This window comes from Amblyomma mixtum, chromosome 9 (genome assembly GCF_055824585.1).
Source record: "Amblyomma mixtum isolate Tamu chromosome 9, ASM5582458v1, whole genome shotgun sequence".
Taxonomy (NCBI): domain Eukaryota; kingdom Metazoa; phylum Arthropoda; class Arachnida; order Ixodida; family Ixodidae; genus Amblyomma; species Amblyomma mixtum.
In genome coordinates this window covers 63,710,748-63,726,410 of record NC_143020.1, presented here as the reverse complement: position 1 = coordinate 63,726,410, position 15,663 = coordinate 63,710,748, and the positions used below count along the sequence as shown (strand labels likewise).

General features: G+C 42.9%; 1 protein-coding gene across 4 annotated transcripts; it reads left to right on the top strand.

The window, feature by feature from the left end:
* Window positions 1-151: 151 nt before the first annotated feature.
* Window positions 152-10,515, top strand: LOC149329361 (uncharacterized). Of its 4 annotated transcripts, none has more exons than XM_089560203.1 (3): window positions 152-221; window positions 2,400-6,480; window positions 8,422-10,515. In XM_089560203.1, the coding sequence occupies exons 2-3, from the start codon at window positions 6,276-6,278 to the stop codon at window positions 9,141-9,143; spliced, it is 927 nt and encodes a 308-aa protein (XP_089416329.1). In that variant the 5' UTR covers window positions 152-221; window positions 2,400-6,275; the 3' UTR covers window positions 9,144-10,515. The 4 variants fall into 4 exon arrangements, with proteins under 4 accessions (XP_089416329.1, XP_089416328.1, XP_089416330.1 ...); XM_089560202.1 differs by having other exon boundaries at window positions 154-508; XM_089560204.1 differs by lacking the exon at window positions 152-221 and having other exon boundaries at window positions 1,217-2,492; window positions 4,130-6,480.
* Window positions 10,516-15,663: the final 5,148 nt, after the last annotated feature.

The window sequence follows — 15,663 nt, the reverse complement described above, 5'->3', positions numbered from 1 at the left end:
TGGGAGAATTATAGGATAGATGGCGAAAGCTACCGCCCGGTACAAAGGGTAAAGCCATTATCATTTATCCATCCATACACCTACCGCTCGATACAAAGGGTAAAGCCATTATCATCCATCCATCAGTATTGGTTTGTTTTAGGGAGGCTTGCCGGAGGCCCATTTGGCCGCATTGTTGTGTGGTAACTACGTTGCGTCCTTGGAATCGCTTTAATGTAGTGGTAAGGTCTCGGTCTCAATTTCACGGCATGAAGCTTAGCGTGTGCGCGATTCATAATTCGCTGCGCCGAAACCGTGGCCGAATGAAACAGTTCCTGCGACGAGCCGCCCCATAGCCGCTTGCTTGAACAGCGCGCTCATTTTTGTCGCACGCACTTGCATTCGGGCGGTGAGGCGGCCCTTCAAAATCGGGGCACACAAGTTTGCGTTGATCAGTGCAGCGCAGTCAGCCTGACGCATACAGTCCGACGTGGGTGCCAGCTGTTCCTCCATGGAGAAGAAAAAAAAAGTTAAGTCTCGCAAGTCTGTGCCTCAGCTTCGCAGTTCTGTTTATTTCTTGTCTGTTATGCTGTTCTGGAACGTGTCGTGGCTCTTGGGGTTTTAAGGCATATGCCGTAAGAAAAACATTCAAAAACGAATTGTCGTGCTTCTTTTAGTTTATGGTACAAAAGTTGTCGCCTGGATTCGCAGCAATGATCCGAAGCAACTCGTATGGGAAGCCCAGATTCTGAGAGTTACTAGCTTACAAATGAAAATTTCTTTTTCTTTTTCAAAGTTCAGGATATGATAATTTTGGTCCCAGAACATCACCGATATATCTTTTGCTTCGTTTTAAGCTTTTTATTGTGCACTGAGAAATGCCCAGTATGGAGAAACCGATGAAATTTCCGAAGCACAGGGTGAAATGTGAGCATTCGGTGTTCAAATATGAGCTTGGGTCTGTCAGTTGGCTGCACTCTTACTAGCCTGGATAAATGCTTGAAAGGCCTTTACCATTTGTTGAAATGCTCATGAACCCGCTTTCCTTTTTGCGACTGCAAGAGTAGTATGGCAAGAGTAGAAATGAAATGAAATGAAATGAATGAATGAATGAATGAATGAATGAATGAATGAATGAATGAATGAATGAATGAATGAATGAATGAATGAATGAATGAATGAATGAATGAATGAATGAATGAATGAATGAATGAATGAATGAATGAATGAATGAATGAATGAATGAATGAATGAATGAATGAATGAATGAATGAATGAATGAATGAATGAATGAATGAATGAATGAATGAATGAATGAATGAATGAATGAATGAGTGAGTGAGTGAGTGAGTGAGTGAGTGAGTGAGTGAGTGAGTGAGTGAGTGAGTGAGTGAGTGAGTGTGAGTGTGTGTGTGTGTGTGAGTGAGTGAGTGAGTGAAAATGTTCTCACATCATTTTCCCGAGTTTTATGTGAACTTATAAGTGGGAGAGAAGTGATGTGGTACCCCGACATATTCGATTTTGTGTGTTGTCAGTGTGCGAGAAGAAAGAAGCTTTGCAGAAGGGAATTTGTGCACATACAGAGCAAGGATAACTTCGTGCGGCTTGGTGAACGTCACTCTTGCAGCGTGCGCTAGTGAAGACATGGCCGTCTTTGTGCGCGTGTGCCCAAATGTCACCACACAGTCACGAAAGATTCGGGCTTGTTAATGCCTTTACCGGGGACATGAAATCCGCAGAACTGTGTAACCACAACAAATCTGCTTCAGTGAAACCTGTGTGAGTTATTCCTTTAAACGTACTACTTCAACACTTGCATCTGCGGGCAAGTAGATACAATAGGCTGCAAAGGTGTATTTGGCGTTAATTTATGAACCCTCATATGGGGTGTGTTTTCAGCCGTGACCATCTCACTGACTCGGTCGCCAGTGAACTTTCCACGCCTTCTTTCTCTAGTAGCAGGCTTTAGCTAAGTTAGTGGAGTCCGCGCCGTTCGCATTTCTTTTCGGATGTCTGCGTTCTTCTGTGTTCGTAATCGCATAGCAAAACAGTCTAGAGCTTTACGGTAAAAAGAGTGATGATTTATGAATTCTGTGGCGTTAAGTGTGAAAACCGTTCATGTTGCGTTATGGTGACTTGTGGAAGCTGGTGAACCATATCCCGATAGCAGTACCTGTAACCAGCAGTTGGCACCCAAAACTGGTACAGACAGCTTCAAGGCATATCACTAGTCTCTTTTTTTTGTATATGGAAGTAGTCCCTGGCATGCCAGTATGAAATCCTTTTTCCACGGTCCTAATATAGCTGCTTCACAGCATTGAAAAATGCATGTTGCCCTTCAGTTCCACTAAATGGTAGATTTTAAAAAGCAGGACGACATGCCATGCCAGTGCCTTTTTTGTGTGTTCGGGGTTTTGCAGGCTTTGGAGGAGCACCAGTAGCCACGGGAAGAAGATTCCAGAGGAAGAACTGCAGCCAGTCTGTGCCGACCCATAGCTTGATGCTCCTGTCCGGTAAAATATGTATTGTGGGACATGTTTTCTTACCATGCACCAAGAGATCTCCCCTAGATAAATGGATAACTGTTGGCATCCCCTTTGTATCAGGCCTGTGGCGTGTGCCACCTCGCCTAGTGAGCTAAAGCGGTTCATTGTTTTTTTCTACTGGCTCTTCCTTTTTTTAAGCTTTAATTAATCTTGGTACGTTTATTTTTTTCCCCATTGAAGGCTATTATTTTCTTTGCTGTATCTTCGATTTCTATGATGTGTCTTGCAAATTTTTCATTCTGATGTTTCTTGGAGTCTGATGGAACATTAGCCATTGTGTGCTTTTGTAAGAGTTCCTTGCAAGTTACGCACTATCTCCTCTAGGTTCACAAATTGTACTGCCTTTCTTAGTTGTGGTAATGCTACTTCTTCTATCCATCATTTTATTTATTTCATGTCTGCTTTTTTGTCTGCTATTTGGCGTAATATTTTTCCTAGGAAGTTTCAGATGAAAAGAGTATAAAAGTAAGGCAGGACTGATTTTTGCTGCGCAGTTGGATACTGAGCTTGAAATCACAACTGAAGCATTCTTTTTCTGGTTGAGCAAATCTTTGGTTGGTTGTGCGCATATTTCTCATGTCCCGAATTGAAAATACTGTATTGAATTTCTTATGGCTGGTTGTAATGCTTGAATATTGCCATATTTTAAGTTTGATCGTACCTTCAAAGAGTCTGTGGAGGACATCTCATCGTGGCCTACGTACTGTTTTGCCACATATCATGACAGCCGTCTTCCTTGCTTCAACAAAAATCCCGTTCTTCGGTCGCGCGCAGACGTTACCAGACTGCCTCACCCTCAAACGTCCTTGATAGCGGCAGTAAATCATTCCCCTTCTCCGCTGTTAGTAAACAAGGAGGCATAAAAATCTAAGCATGCACCATCATTGCAAAAACACAGATCGTAATATGAGCCTGAGCTCGGACTCTGTTACGACTCTGATCATAATCTGAATGTGAATCCGGATCCGACTCACTCATCACTCAGATCGTTATGCGAATATGAGCCTGAGTGAGTCTTCTCATGAGTCAGTCCACCGATCTAGGACTGCATTATACGTATTCAATACACAAAGCCTATAAACAATGCTATTGTGGCCTTTGGAGACTTCTCCTCATGCTACGCGTTGTTTCAAATTGCATGCACGAGGAGGAGTGTTAGGATGACACAGAGTACATGCTCGAGGAAGAACCTTTGAATGCAACCTACTGCTACGAACATATGCAAAACTTTACGTTCACTTATGTGCATGTGCGAAGTTAGGTGCATGAGAGTCCATCTGGCTGTGCTAAGGGAACTATCCAGACCAGCCGTGCTAAAAATAGTACAAGTGAGATTGCAGTTTAGCTGGTATAAAACATCAATTTCAAAAATGTGTACTTGCAGTTTACAGTGCATTGCCATTGCGCTTCTTTTTCCCTATCCATATCCTTTCTCATTTTGTGCCTGCAGAAGAAGGAAAACGACAGTGTATGGTCGGACATGGATATTGTGCATTCTCTCTTCCTTGTGCATTACCATTTGCTCAAAGGCACACAGACCCCGCAGCTTGTGGCATTTGTGTTTGTTTTATAGTGACGCTCATTTGTTCTCCGTTACTTTTCAGGCCATTGTCGATAAGCCAATGTGTTCAAGGTTCCAGAGGAAGAAACCTTCAATACCACACCTGACGACCTTGCATGACTCCATCGCTTGATGCGCATAACCTGGAAAATTGCATGTGCAATGATCTCAGTGCATTTTGTCGATGTACAAAATTTGATGGAAGTGTATTTGATGACTTTTCTTGAACTACAGGGACTTAAATGATTATGAAAATGGGGACCGTCCTGAAAACAAATTTTTTTAGTGAACTCGTTTTGAAAATATAATTCTTTCCCCAGGAATGACATTATGCTTGGATGGAGAGGCAAGGAGGGAATAACGGCAATAAAAATAGGCACCAAGTTCTTTTCTTCTTCTAAGCTCAGGGGTCATGTAGCAGGACTCACTGGCATGCAACGGTTGAACAGTATAAATTAAGCTTTCAATAGGAATCCCATTTTAGTCACGGTTCTAACAGAACACCTGACCACGTAGAGTTATGTGGTGAAGCCTGCAATGTGTGTACTCTTGTGGTGGGCAATTAGTAACACTCATAGAATCATCATTTGGTCACTCAGAGGCTGAATGGCCGTGGGGCATTCAGAAGGCAATGATTCAGATTGGAATATGTTTTAGGGCAGTTATAACATTCAGGAGATTGTTGCATATTTTTGTAGGAAAGTCTGTGCAGGTGTCAGTAGGACATCGCATCTCACTTTGTCAAGTAACTTTGTGCCATGGAAAATTTAGAAAAAAAACGCATGTGGTGTGCACCTTTGATAAAGGAGGCCCATTGGTTCCAAAATATTATTCTCAATCAAAACTACAAATGGCAGAAAATGATGCCCTTCTTTTTGGCGAGAAATGTGTTGAATCCTATCCCATCCTGTTATTCCGAAATCAAAGCAAAGTCGTCTCTGAGGTGATGATCATTGTGAAAAACTTAGTGTGCGACATCCCGTGAAAGCACAAAATGCAGTTATGCCGGTACCTGTATGATTGTTCAGTTATGTGCACGAATTAATTTTTTAATTTATACAAAAATCTTTTTGTTTGCAATTGAAGCAGAAATATAAATGATGAAAACTGCATATATCGGAACTGTTAGCCTTTCATGCTTCTGTGTGTGACACATCAATCTTTATCCTGATTTTTTACTATATGAAATCGAATCTGCGAATGGTTGCTTACGTAATTCAATGTAACTCCACCACTTTGCACTACTGATTGGGGCTTTGTGAAGACTGTAGCTTTCCAATACCTGTGCTGTATTGTGTGGTGAATTTTATATTTTATTGTATTCGCTGTTTTCAGGTTTATGAAAACGTTTTTGACTTTGCTGAAGAGTATACTATGATTAGTGTACTCTTGGCATTAGTGACTTTCCAGACTATAATCAATGCTGTGTTCATTTACCCTGCATTTAACATCTTCCATTTTGTTTTGAGGCCTTTTTAAGAGCAGGTTACATTTATCTGTATGGATTATACTGTGACAATGTTTTTTGCTAGCAATACTGAAAGTTGATCTGCACCTCTAGAATTCATTGTGTACGGATTTCATTTCATGGTGATGGTATGGACGTTGATTTGTTTTTGTGCTGGAAGTTGTTTTATTATGATGCAAAGCAATTGAGAAACTCGTACGCGATAGTTCCTTCCTCTTTACCCCCCTGGTTTGTTGTCCCAGAATTGGAGATGCGGGTGTTGCACAAGTAAATATGGTATGCTCTTACTGCACATAAGACACAATAGTGTGCAGTTTCAGATGTGCTTCTACTCCATTAATTGCACTCCTATAGACAGTGGAGGCAGAACATCATGTTGGGCATATTTGCAACATTCATGGTCAGCTTTAACCTGAGCGTTTTTACCAGCAGCCATTTTGTGGAAGTTTTTTCCTGCACAGTACAGCTACTTCAAATGGTTTGATAGAAAAATAGTGGCTGTATCAGTGTTTTTGTCATTAAACATGAATGACACTCGTTACTTCTTAAGCCTGCGTAGGGAGACTTTTGCTGTCCTTCCCATGAAGCCAGAAATGGTGCAAGTTCATTCTTCAATGCAATGGTTGTTGGCTCGTTTCCAGTAGGCCTATAAATTTGTAGGTAACTATCAGATTTCTGTGAGCATAAGTATCGTAGTTGTCTTCATGCAGAACTAAAACAAATGTTTGCTTTTCAACACACTTCTTTTCATCTCGATCTACAGAACCTGGAAAATCTTTTTTGTGCCATTGTGTTCCATATTCACCGTGTCACGCATATAACACCACATGAGCTTAGTGTCTTAGTGGATGTAATCTGGTTTTCACATGCAGGCTTGCGCTCCAGGGGCCACAAACATGCTGTACCTTCTGGACATGACTCACCAGGTTAGAATCTGCACTTTTTCTCCATATATGCTCTCCTGAAGGTTGTTTCTCAAAGAGCAGTTTGTAGGATATGGAAGGTTCAGTTTACGTAACTGTGGTGAATGATGGTGATATATGCCTTCGATTTTCTGGAAAGTGTTTTTCTGTGATTTGTTAACTCTAATCACCGAACTGTCACTGCTGTGAGTTCTGTTCATTGATGCAAGAAATTGCACAGGGGACCAAGGCTTCCTTAGGCTTTTGGCCTCTAGCCTTGGTCTACCTACACAGACCAAATAAAAGAAAAAAAAATGCCATTGGGCTAAGCTTAGATAACAGCTACATGTTTAGCTGTTGACCCTTTCCGGTCGAGTGTATTTTTTCCAGTGACTACTACACTGGTCAGCATTCTTTTGGGCCTTCTAGCCCACCGCAAAGAAAGTGACTGCCACATCAAGATTTGGTTATAGACACGTATTTAAAGCATTATTGTTCAGCTTTAGTCGGGTCTCACCTTTACTTGTTTAGAGTGTGGTACCTCGCCGGTGGAGGCCAGGCTTCCTCTCGCCAATCTTACAAAAAAAAGCACTGTCTCCCGTCTGCCTCCTTTTACCATTCTCTCACTGCATACAGCTCGCAATCCTTGTCGCAGGGTGCACATAGTTTTCTTTGTCACTAAAGTCATCTTCTTTTCTATGAAGTCATTTGACAAGTTCAGTAACATTCGCCTACTGGAATGGAAGTCATGCTGTGATTTTTTGGCACCATTTCTTGCCTTTAAAACCATGTCACCAACGAAATAATTTTGCATCAGTCTGGGGAGCTATCCTCGGAAGGAAAGCCAAATAGTTAAAGGTGCACTGAAGAGGAATCTGAACTTGTCTTTTTGCCGCGGGAACTCGATCTACACGTTCCTAGCATTCTTAGAAACTGCGACTTATTGCCCTGTATGGCCGATTTCCCAAATTAAATCGAATTAACGGCCGGCTCCCGCCCTTTTTTTTTAATTCTGCCTCGTACGATGGGCGGAGTCGACCAACGCGTGAAGTTCCTTTCAGCCAGTCCCGTGGCGGCTTGCCGCTCTGCCATCAGCGGAGTAATACGTAGTAGTCCGTAGTAGCAAATAGTCCGCGCATACTTTTATTTCTGCGGGCTTATTTTGCGGCTATATTGTCTGCGAATGAAACTATTTACTCATGGAAACCTAAAAAACAAAATAAAGCGAATGCAAAGCCTCCACGGAGCTGGCTGAAAGGAACTTCACGCGTTGGTTGACTCCGCCCATCGTACGAGGCAGAATTTAAAAAAAAGGGCGGGAGCCGGACGTTAATTCGATTTAATTAGGGAAATCGGCCATACAGGGCAATAAGTTGCAGTTTCTAAGAATGCTAGGAACGTGTAGATCGAGTTCCCGTGGCAAAAAGACAAGTTCAGAATCCTCTTCAGTGCACCTTTAATTTGCAGGCTACAATAAATTCTAACCAAGTGGCGCGAAATTTTTCGTACGGAAATAGCAGGCAAAACTGTGTGTCAAGCCATGCCCTGATCTGACCGGACGTGCAATTTTAAGCTGTCGGGCAATGCGCGGCATATGACTGGAAAGGGTTAGGCCCACTTGGGTGTGCTTTGGGCAGTGTCGGTCATGATGCCAGTTTATGTAAACGCAAGGGTCAAATGCAGCAGCTTTGGATGGATTACAACGGCTGCCGTATTTCTTAAGCAGTGATGAGATTTCTTGCAGCCTAAATGTTTTTTTTGCCTGAATGCAGAATTGACTATAGAGACATGTTGTTTCGGGTATGAGTTCTCTTTAAGGCCGATCTGTTGAATGAAACTTTCGATAGACATCAACAGCTTTCGATGAGTGTGTCTGCTGCGTTCAACATTTATTCCTAGTTCCAAGTGAACTGTGAATTGTTGGTTCTCTCAGTTTGTTTAAATTACTCTGTCTGTGCAACACAGGTTCAGTCATCACGCAGAGCGACAATGGCGCACCTCGTGTGCAAGATTCAACGAGTGAAAGGCACCCTGTGAGCCACTGCATGGAATCTACTCCTGGTATGGGTAACTGCCAGGGTAACCCCACAGGAAATAAGGTTCACAAATGTACCCACTGCAGCAAGGCATTCAAAAGAAGATACCATCTAGTTCAGCATCTCAGAGTCCATACAGGCGACCGCCCATACCATTGTAAGAACTGTGGAAAGAGCTTTGCACTAAGTTCCACCTTAAAGGCACATGAGCGCACTCACACAGGTGACCGCCCATACCACTGTGATGACTGTGGGAACAGCTTTGCAGTGAAGAATCACCTGGTAGTACACCAGCGCACTCACACAGGCGAACGTCCTTACCGTTGCGACCACTGTGGTAGCAGCTTTGCACAAAGGGCGAGTCTGGGGGTACATCAGCGCACTCATACAGGCGAACGTCCTTACCGTTGTGACAACTGTGGTAGCAGCTTTGCACACAGCAACAGCCTGGTGGCACACATCCGTACCCACACGGGTGAAAAGCCCTTTCAGTGCCAACTGTGCCCCATGGCCTTTGTAGTACATTCACGCCTTGTGACTCACGTTAGAACCCATAAGGGTGAAAAGCCCTACCAATGTGACTTGTGCCAAAAGAGATTCAGTAAGAGGCAAAATTTGAACCACCACATGAAGGCTCTTCACCAAAAATAGCAGTTGTCCATAATGCCCCTGGTATATATGTTTTGCTAACTACCAATTTGCGCAGAAGCTAACAAGAATCTAGCTGACTACTCTGTGAATGTCAGTTTTGTTCCTTTTGGCAAACTTGTCTGAAAATGACATTTGTTGTTCCCTTAGATGAGACAGACGCTCGCTCCGAGTATTTCCTGATCACGGAGGGTGAGCCTGCAGTGCACGTAAACTTGCATAAATGGAAATAAGATCATGTTCATATCTGAATGGCATCACTTCGTTCTTAGGGGATTACATTCAAAAACTGTGTACCCAATATTATTCACTGGTGCTAGTTGTCACTCTGCCTCAATGAAGAGATGTGGGGGACTGGAAGGTCGCACAATAATTCATTTTATGCGTGCAGTCTGACTGGGATAATTTTTGGGAGCTTAATTATAATTTAGCTCATTAGTATCACTGTCTGGAACTGTTTTCATGATAACACAGGAAAACCTGCTCCTGTGAAAATTTTTGTTCGTTTATTCAAGCGGTGTTAGTGGTAGTGGTTGTCCAGCCTCAAAATGATGTGCCTTGCTTAAATTTACAGGTTTAACAGTAATTTGTTCTTTGTAATGAAAGCCAACAAAAGAGTTCACTAACATATGCATCACCATTTCTCAGACCACTGTCTCCGCTGAATATAAATGGCATAATATTTGTGGAGCATTTTTTCTGCACCATCTTTAATCTGTGTCGTCTGTCAGAATACCACCTGTTTGTGACCACTTCACATTGTGCTAGCTTCTTTGTTGTGTTGATGTTACTTGAAAAAGCCTTATCATTTTAAATAGGTGTTCATGATAACATGCTGCAAGGGTCATGGCTGCTGAAACAAAAAATACTGTGATTAGTGTCTGCGACAAACATTGCAATCTTGTACTGTATTGTAAACCTCGTAATTTGGGTCCATTGTGTGAAATTCCTTAGTGCACCTTAGTATTTTATTACAGTTGCCGTTACAAAATCTTCAATACATTCTGGCTCTTTGTGAAGCTCACTTGCTTGACATATTGTGCATTAAAATTGAAGAGCAGTGCAGTTCTTAAAAAGGGTTTTTTTTAATCTTATACTTCGAGCATCCTTGGAAGCCATTGTGCCTTGCATCCCGGAAAAAATTGCTATCATCACTCTCTCTAGCACTCAGTGCTGTTCCCCACAACAAGGCAATTTTGTCTGATGGAATTGCATTGCCAGTGATGCATTATCCTGTGTTTGTTTTTTTTAGTTGCTTTGAAGAAAAGTTTAAACTTCTCATTTTACAACCACTGTGTATTCAGTACATAGACATGCCGTTGCACACAATCATTCTAATAAATATTGATGAGCAACCTTTTAAGTGAACTCAAAATGAATATTGCCTGTTCCTCTCTGTTGCACGTTGTGGAGTCTTCCCCATACAGGACACCGCTTTTATGTGGAGTAACTGAAAGCTTATTTAGCAAAAACTTGCGCCTGCTAGCATCGGTCCAAGAGAGTCTTAACTTTTCATGTGCAAAGATTGTATTGAGTTCGTTCACTCTTATGCGTTGTATGTTTTGAGAGAGACCAGACAGCCTTCTCTGGACACCAGTTTTGAAATTCATCCCCATCGAATACGTTGCAATTTTGCTATAAAAACTAACCATTTCTGTCCATTGTTATAAGGAATCCATCACCTGTAATGAGAAATGTGATTTTAAAGTCCATGTCAAATGTTTAAAGGTTTGCCACCCGTAACAAGCAGCAAATTTGCCTATTATATCCTGTATAGTAGGACGACTTGAAAATTGGTGTTGGAAAAATATTTCTGCCAATGAAAGGATGATTCTGATTTGGAGTTGAAGTCATCACCATCATCAGCCTGACTACTCCCACTGCAGGGCAAAAGCCTTTCTCATGTCTCTCCAATTAACCCTGTCCTTTGCCAGTTGCGGCCACCCTATCCCCGCAAACAAGATCTCATCGGCCCACCTAACTTTCTGCCACCTTTGCTATGCCTGCCTTCTCTTGGTATCCACTCCGTTACCCTTAAGGACCAGCGGTTATCCTGCCTTCGCATTGCATGCCCTGCCCAAGCCCATTTCTTCCTCTTGATTTCGGTGGAAATGTCATTAACCCGTGTTTGTTCCCTCACCCACTCCGCCCGCTTCCGATCTCTTAACGTTACACCTATCATTTTCCTTTCCATAGCTTGCTCAGTTGTCCTTAAATTAAGCGGAACCCTCTTCATTAGCCTCCACGTTCCTGCCCCATAGGTGAGTACCAGTAAGATACAGCTGTTGTATACTTTTCTCCAGAAGCAAATTGATAAATTACAATTCATGACCTGAGAGAACCTGCCATATGCGCTCCACTGTATTCATATTCTTCTAGTTATTTCCCTCTCATGATCCGGATCAGCGGTCACTGCCTGCCCTAAATAGACGTATTCTCTTACTACTTCCAGCACCTTGCTACTAATTGTGAACTGCTATTTCCTTGCTAGACTGTTCAACATTACTTTGATTTTCTTCATGTTAATTTTTAGCCCAACCCTTCTGCTCTGCCGTTCGAACTCATTTATCACGCTTTGCAGTTCTTGTCCTGAGTGTCAGCAGCGAATCGCAGATTACTTAGGTATTCTCCATTAACACTTATCCCAAACTGTTCCCATTTCAGGCTCCGGAATACCTCTTGTGAACAGGCGGTGAATAGCATTGCTGAGATCATGTCTCTCTACCTGACAGCTTTCCTTATTGGAATTTTGTTGACTTTGTGAAGGACTATGGTAGCTGTGCAATCGTTTTAAATATCTTCCAATATTTTCACATAACACTCTTCTACACCCTGATTCCACAATGCCTGCATGACAGCTGAGGTTTCCACTGAGTCAAATGCTTTCTCGTAATCAGTGAAGACTATACATAAGGGTTGATTATATTCTGCACATTTCTCTGTCACCTGATTGATAGCGTGAGTATGGTCTGTTGTCGAGTATCCTTTACAAAAGCATGCCTGATCATTTGGTTGATTGAAGTCTATGGTTGTCGTGACCTATTGGCGATTACCTTAGTAAATACCTTGTAGGCACCTGACAGTAAACCAATCGGTCTGTAATTCTTCAAGTCCTTGACATCTCCTTTCTTACGCATTAAGATAATCTTAGCGTTTGGTACAGTAGCACTTGGTACGGTAGAGGTCACAAGGCGTTGTGTATACAGGGTTGCTAGTTTTTCTAGCACAATCTCTCCTCCATCCTTCGACAAATCTCCCGTTACCTGATCCTCACCAGCTGCTTTCCCCCTTTGCATTATTCCTAAGGCTTCCTCCTTCGTTACTGGCGGGATGTCTCATTGCTGTGCTCTGCTGCCCCTCACTCAGTAATGTTCCAATTACATCTGCTACTGTATAGATTTGTGTAGAACTCTTTGGCTTTAACTATCTTATCCATATTGCTAATGACATTGCCCTCTTTGTCTCTTAGACATACACCTGGTTTTTACCTGTGCCTAGTTTTCTCTTTACTGCTTTTAGGCTACCTGCGCTCTTTAGAGCATGCTTGATTTTCCCCATTTTATACTTCGTAATGTGTGCTACCTTGCGCTTATTTATTAAGGGGGTCGCAACAAAGATGTGATATGCTTAGGATGCTAAAGTACGCACCGTCACAAATGTCCTCCAGCAAAATTTTTTTTATACGTTTTGTGGAAGCCGAGTTATTTGTAGTCAAAATTTGAAATCCCGCGTCTTTGCGCCTTTCCGTCTCCTCTCGTCACTTTTTGCACGCTGAAATGTCGGTCCGCCGACCACCGACGCGAGTGGGAATCTCCCAGGGAGCGGAGGCAATGCTTGCTAAACTGGTTTGGCGTTGACGGCACTGGCACGGCGAACCAATGATGGCATTTTGCTACTAACGTAAACAACGCTACATGACTCAATGCGCGCGGATTCGGGGGAAAGCTCAGCATCTCTGGTCGCCTCAAGGCACGGAAGGGGGAGTTCTTGGAATTGTATTGTAAATTATTGGCTCGCTTTTGAGGTCTTGTACGCGGCATGAACGGTCGATGGCTTGTACTGTACGTAATGCAAGCATTTTATAGCCAACCTCAAACACCATTTTCAAGGGCCCTTTAATGCACACAAAAGTGCCACACAGAATTCTTTTTTTTTTTTCGGAGGAAGGGTTGTATCTCTATCTGAACTGGAAATGGCGATATCCAGCCGGCAAAGCCACTTTCACGTGTGTGTGGTGTTTGATTTTCCAATTCTCTGACGAGACATGATAGGAGAGTTGAAATCGGGGTTAGTTCGTACATACTTATGAAAACCAGCCAAAAAGACAAGGACAAAGGAGAGACGAGGCACACACAACGACAGTCGTTGTGTGTGCCTCGTCTCTCCTTTGTCCCCGTTCTTATGGCTGGTTTTTCATAAGCATGAGACATGATCACCGATATTGTCCCCAACATTGCAGAACTAACACCACTCAATGTATTTGTCATTCCTTTGCAAATTTCAGCTGGACTCTTCAAGCTCGATTTCATATTTTGAGGAAAGTATACTTGCCACTGTTCTATTTTGAATGTCTCCCAGTCTTTTCACTCTGTTTGCTCATTGGAGAAAGTGTGCTTGTTTACGTGTCTCGCGTTTTTATATTAAAAAAAAAACAAGGTTATCAAACTCTGAGATTTTATCAGCATCTCAGAGGTTTCTTAATAGCGAACAAATTCGATCCTTTGGTTGGTGCATGCTAGTTGTAGTCGGTTATGTGTCATAAAACTCAATGCAAGAGAAATGTACGCTATCTTGTGAGCGATATTTGGTCTCTTAATATTTGCGCCAACGAATATTTAAAAAAAAAATTCGGAAGTCTCTATGTTGCGGAAAAGGGACCAGGGAGCTCGCACACTAGGGTAATACCTCCTCTACTCCACAACAAATGCGCCGAAATCTATTACAACTGCCGCAGTAGAACATTCTACAATTGCAATTAACAAAGTGCACCTCCAAAGGATCTCATTGATTAGCGTCACCTAATCACATTTTCTGAAAATAAGCCCGGAGAGGAGCGGTATTTTAAAACTCTACTCATGATCAGGTTCTTGTAACAAATTTAAGGCCCTGGTTATGCAATGAGTTCAGCTAGGTATGCGTGACATGCATTGCGCATGGCGGCATCGAGCTGGTTGCTTTCTAGTGCTGTGCATTTTACGCGTCGGCAGATTGTAGTTTCAATACAGTGGAGAGGAATCACCACATATAGTTTCTATTCGGGCAGTACGCAGTGACGACGAGCAAACTGTTGCACGTACAAGTTAAGCCTGATATAAAATTCAAGCGTTGTGCTCCATCGGGTGCGATATCGAAATCAACAGTGTCAAAATTCGACTTTGCTTTCGATCACACTGGAAGGTCACAAGCATAGAGCTATACCAACTCAACTCGCCACTCACAACCCACAATTGACAGCCAGTTTTTAATCAACTATAATACCTTGTGCACAAATCAAACTTGTCTTCGTCAATGATACCTAATTGAGGTTGACTATATGGTCCCGATAATCTCTTTTATTACATATATTTAACCGTGCCCACGCCAACCGTGAGAGAAGATATGTAATGGTGCAAGCTGCATCGCGAGTGGCATCAACATGTGTACACTTTTCATGTGTTGCCAGTTGTGCTAGTTCTTCTGTCTGTTGCTTTACATATTCGAAAGCGGAAACAGGCCTTCACCGCTGACAACATGCCCCAAGAGAGTGAGCTTCAGAACATCAAAGGCATGTTTGTGGTTGAGCTTGAATCCGGCTTGGGACAGGTGCTTGAGAACAGCACGAAGGCTGGTCAGGTGCTCCTGTTGGGTGCTGCCATGGACAATGATGTCGTCGATGTAGAAGAGGACACCCTTGCACCCTTTTACACTCAAGTGCATCATCTGCTGAAAAGCCGAAGGCACTGAAGCAAGGCCAAAACAAACTCGCTTGAAGCGGAAGAGGCCATCATGGGTAATGAATGTGGTCAACTCCCGACTCTCAGGGCTGAGCGGTACTTGATGGTAAGCTGAGGTGAGGGCCAACATCAAAAAATACTGTGACCCAGCCAGGCTATGTAGAAGCTCTTCCCTTTGAGGCAAGCGAAAGCTGTCAACCACAATAGCCTTGTTCGGCTCACGCACATTCGGATGGAGCCATCCTTTTTCTGAGCAACGATGATAGGAGAAATCAACTTGGAAGCGTTGACCTGTTCAATGATGTCCTGAGCTTCAAGCTTCTTGAGTTCCTCGGGCACTTGCTGTCGAATGGTAAACGGCAACCGTCGGAGCTTGCAAGCAACAGGAGAAACGGAATCCTGCACTCTGACTTTGTGCACGGAGCCAATTTCGAGTTCCTTGGAGAAGAGGTGTTCAAAGTGCGGACGTAGCTCAGGAGGTAACAGAGGCGTATCAGGTGTCATGGAAAGACATTTCAGTGATGCACCTTTGATCTTCATTTGTAGGGCTGCAATGGAATCCAGACCCAACAGCGTTGTTCCTCCTGAGA

What these genes read in the sequence shown, in the direction of transcription:
- LOC149329361 (XM_089560203.1), top strand. Translation starts at nt 6,276, where the DNA reads ATGTTTGCTTTTCAACACACTTCTTTTCATCTCGATCTACAGAACCTG. An exon ending in TTCTGGACATGACTCACCAG is followed by an intron (nt 6,481 to 8,421) that starts GTTAGAATCTGC and finishes TGTGCAACACAG; the next exon opens with GTTCAGTCATCACGCAGAGC.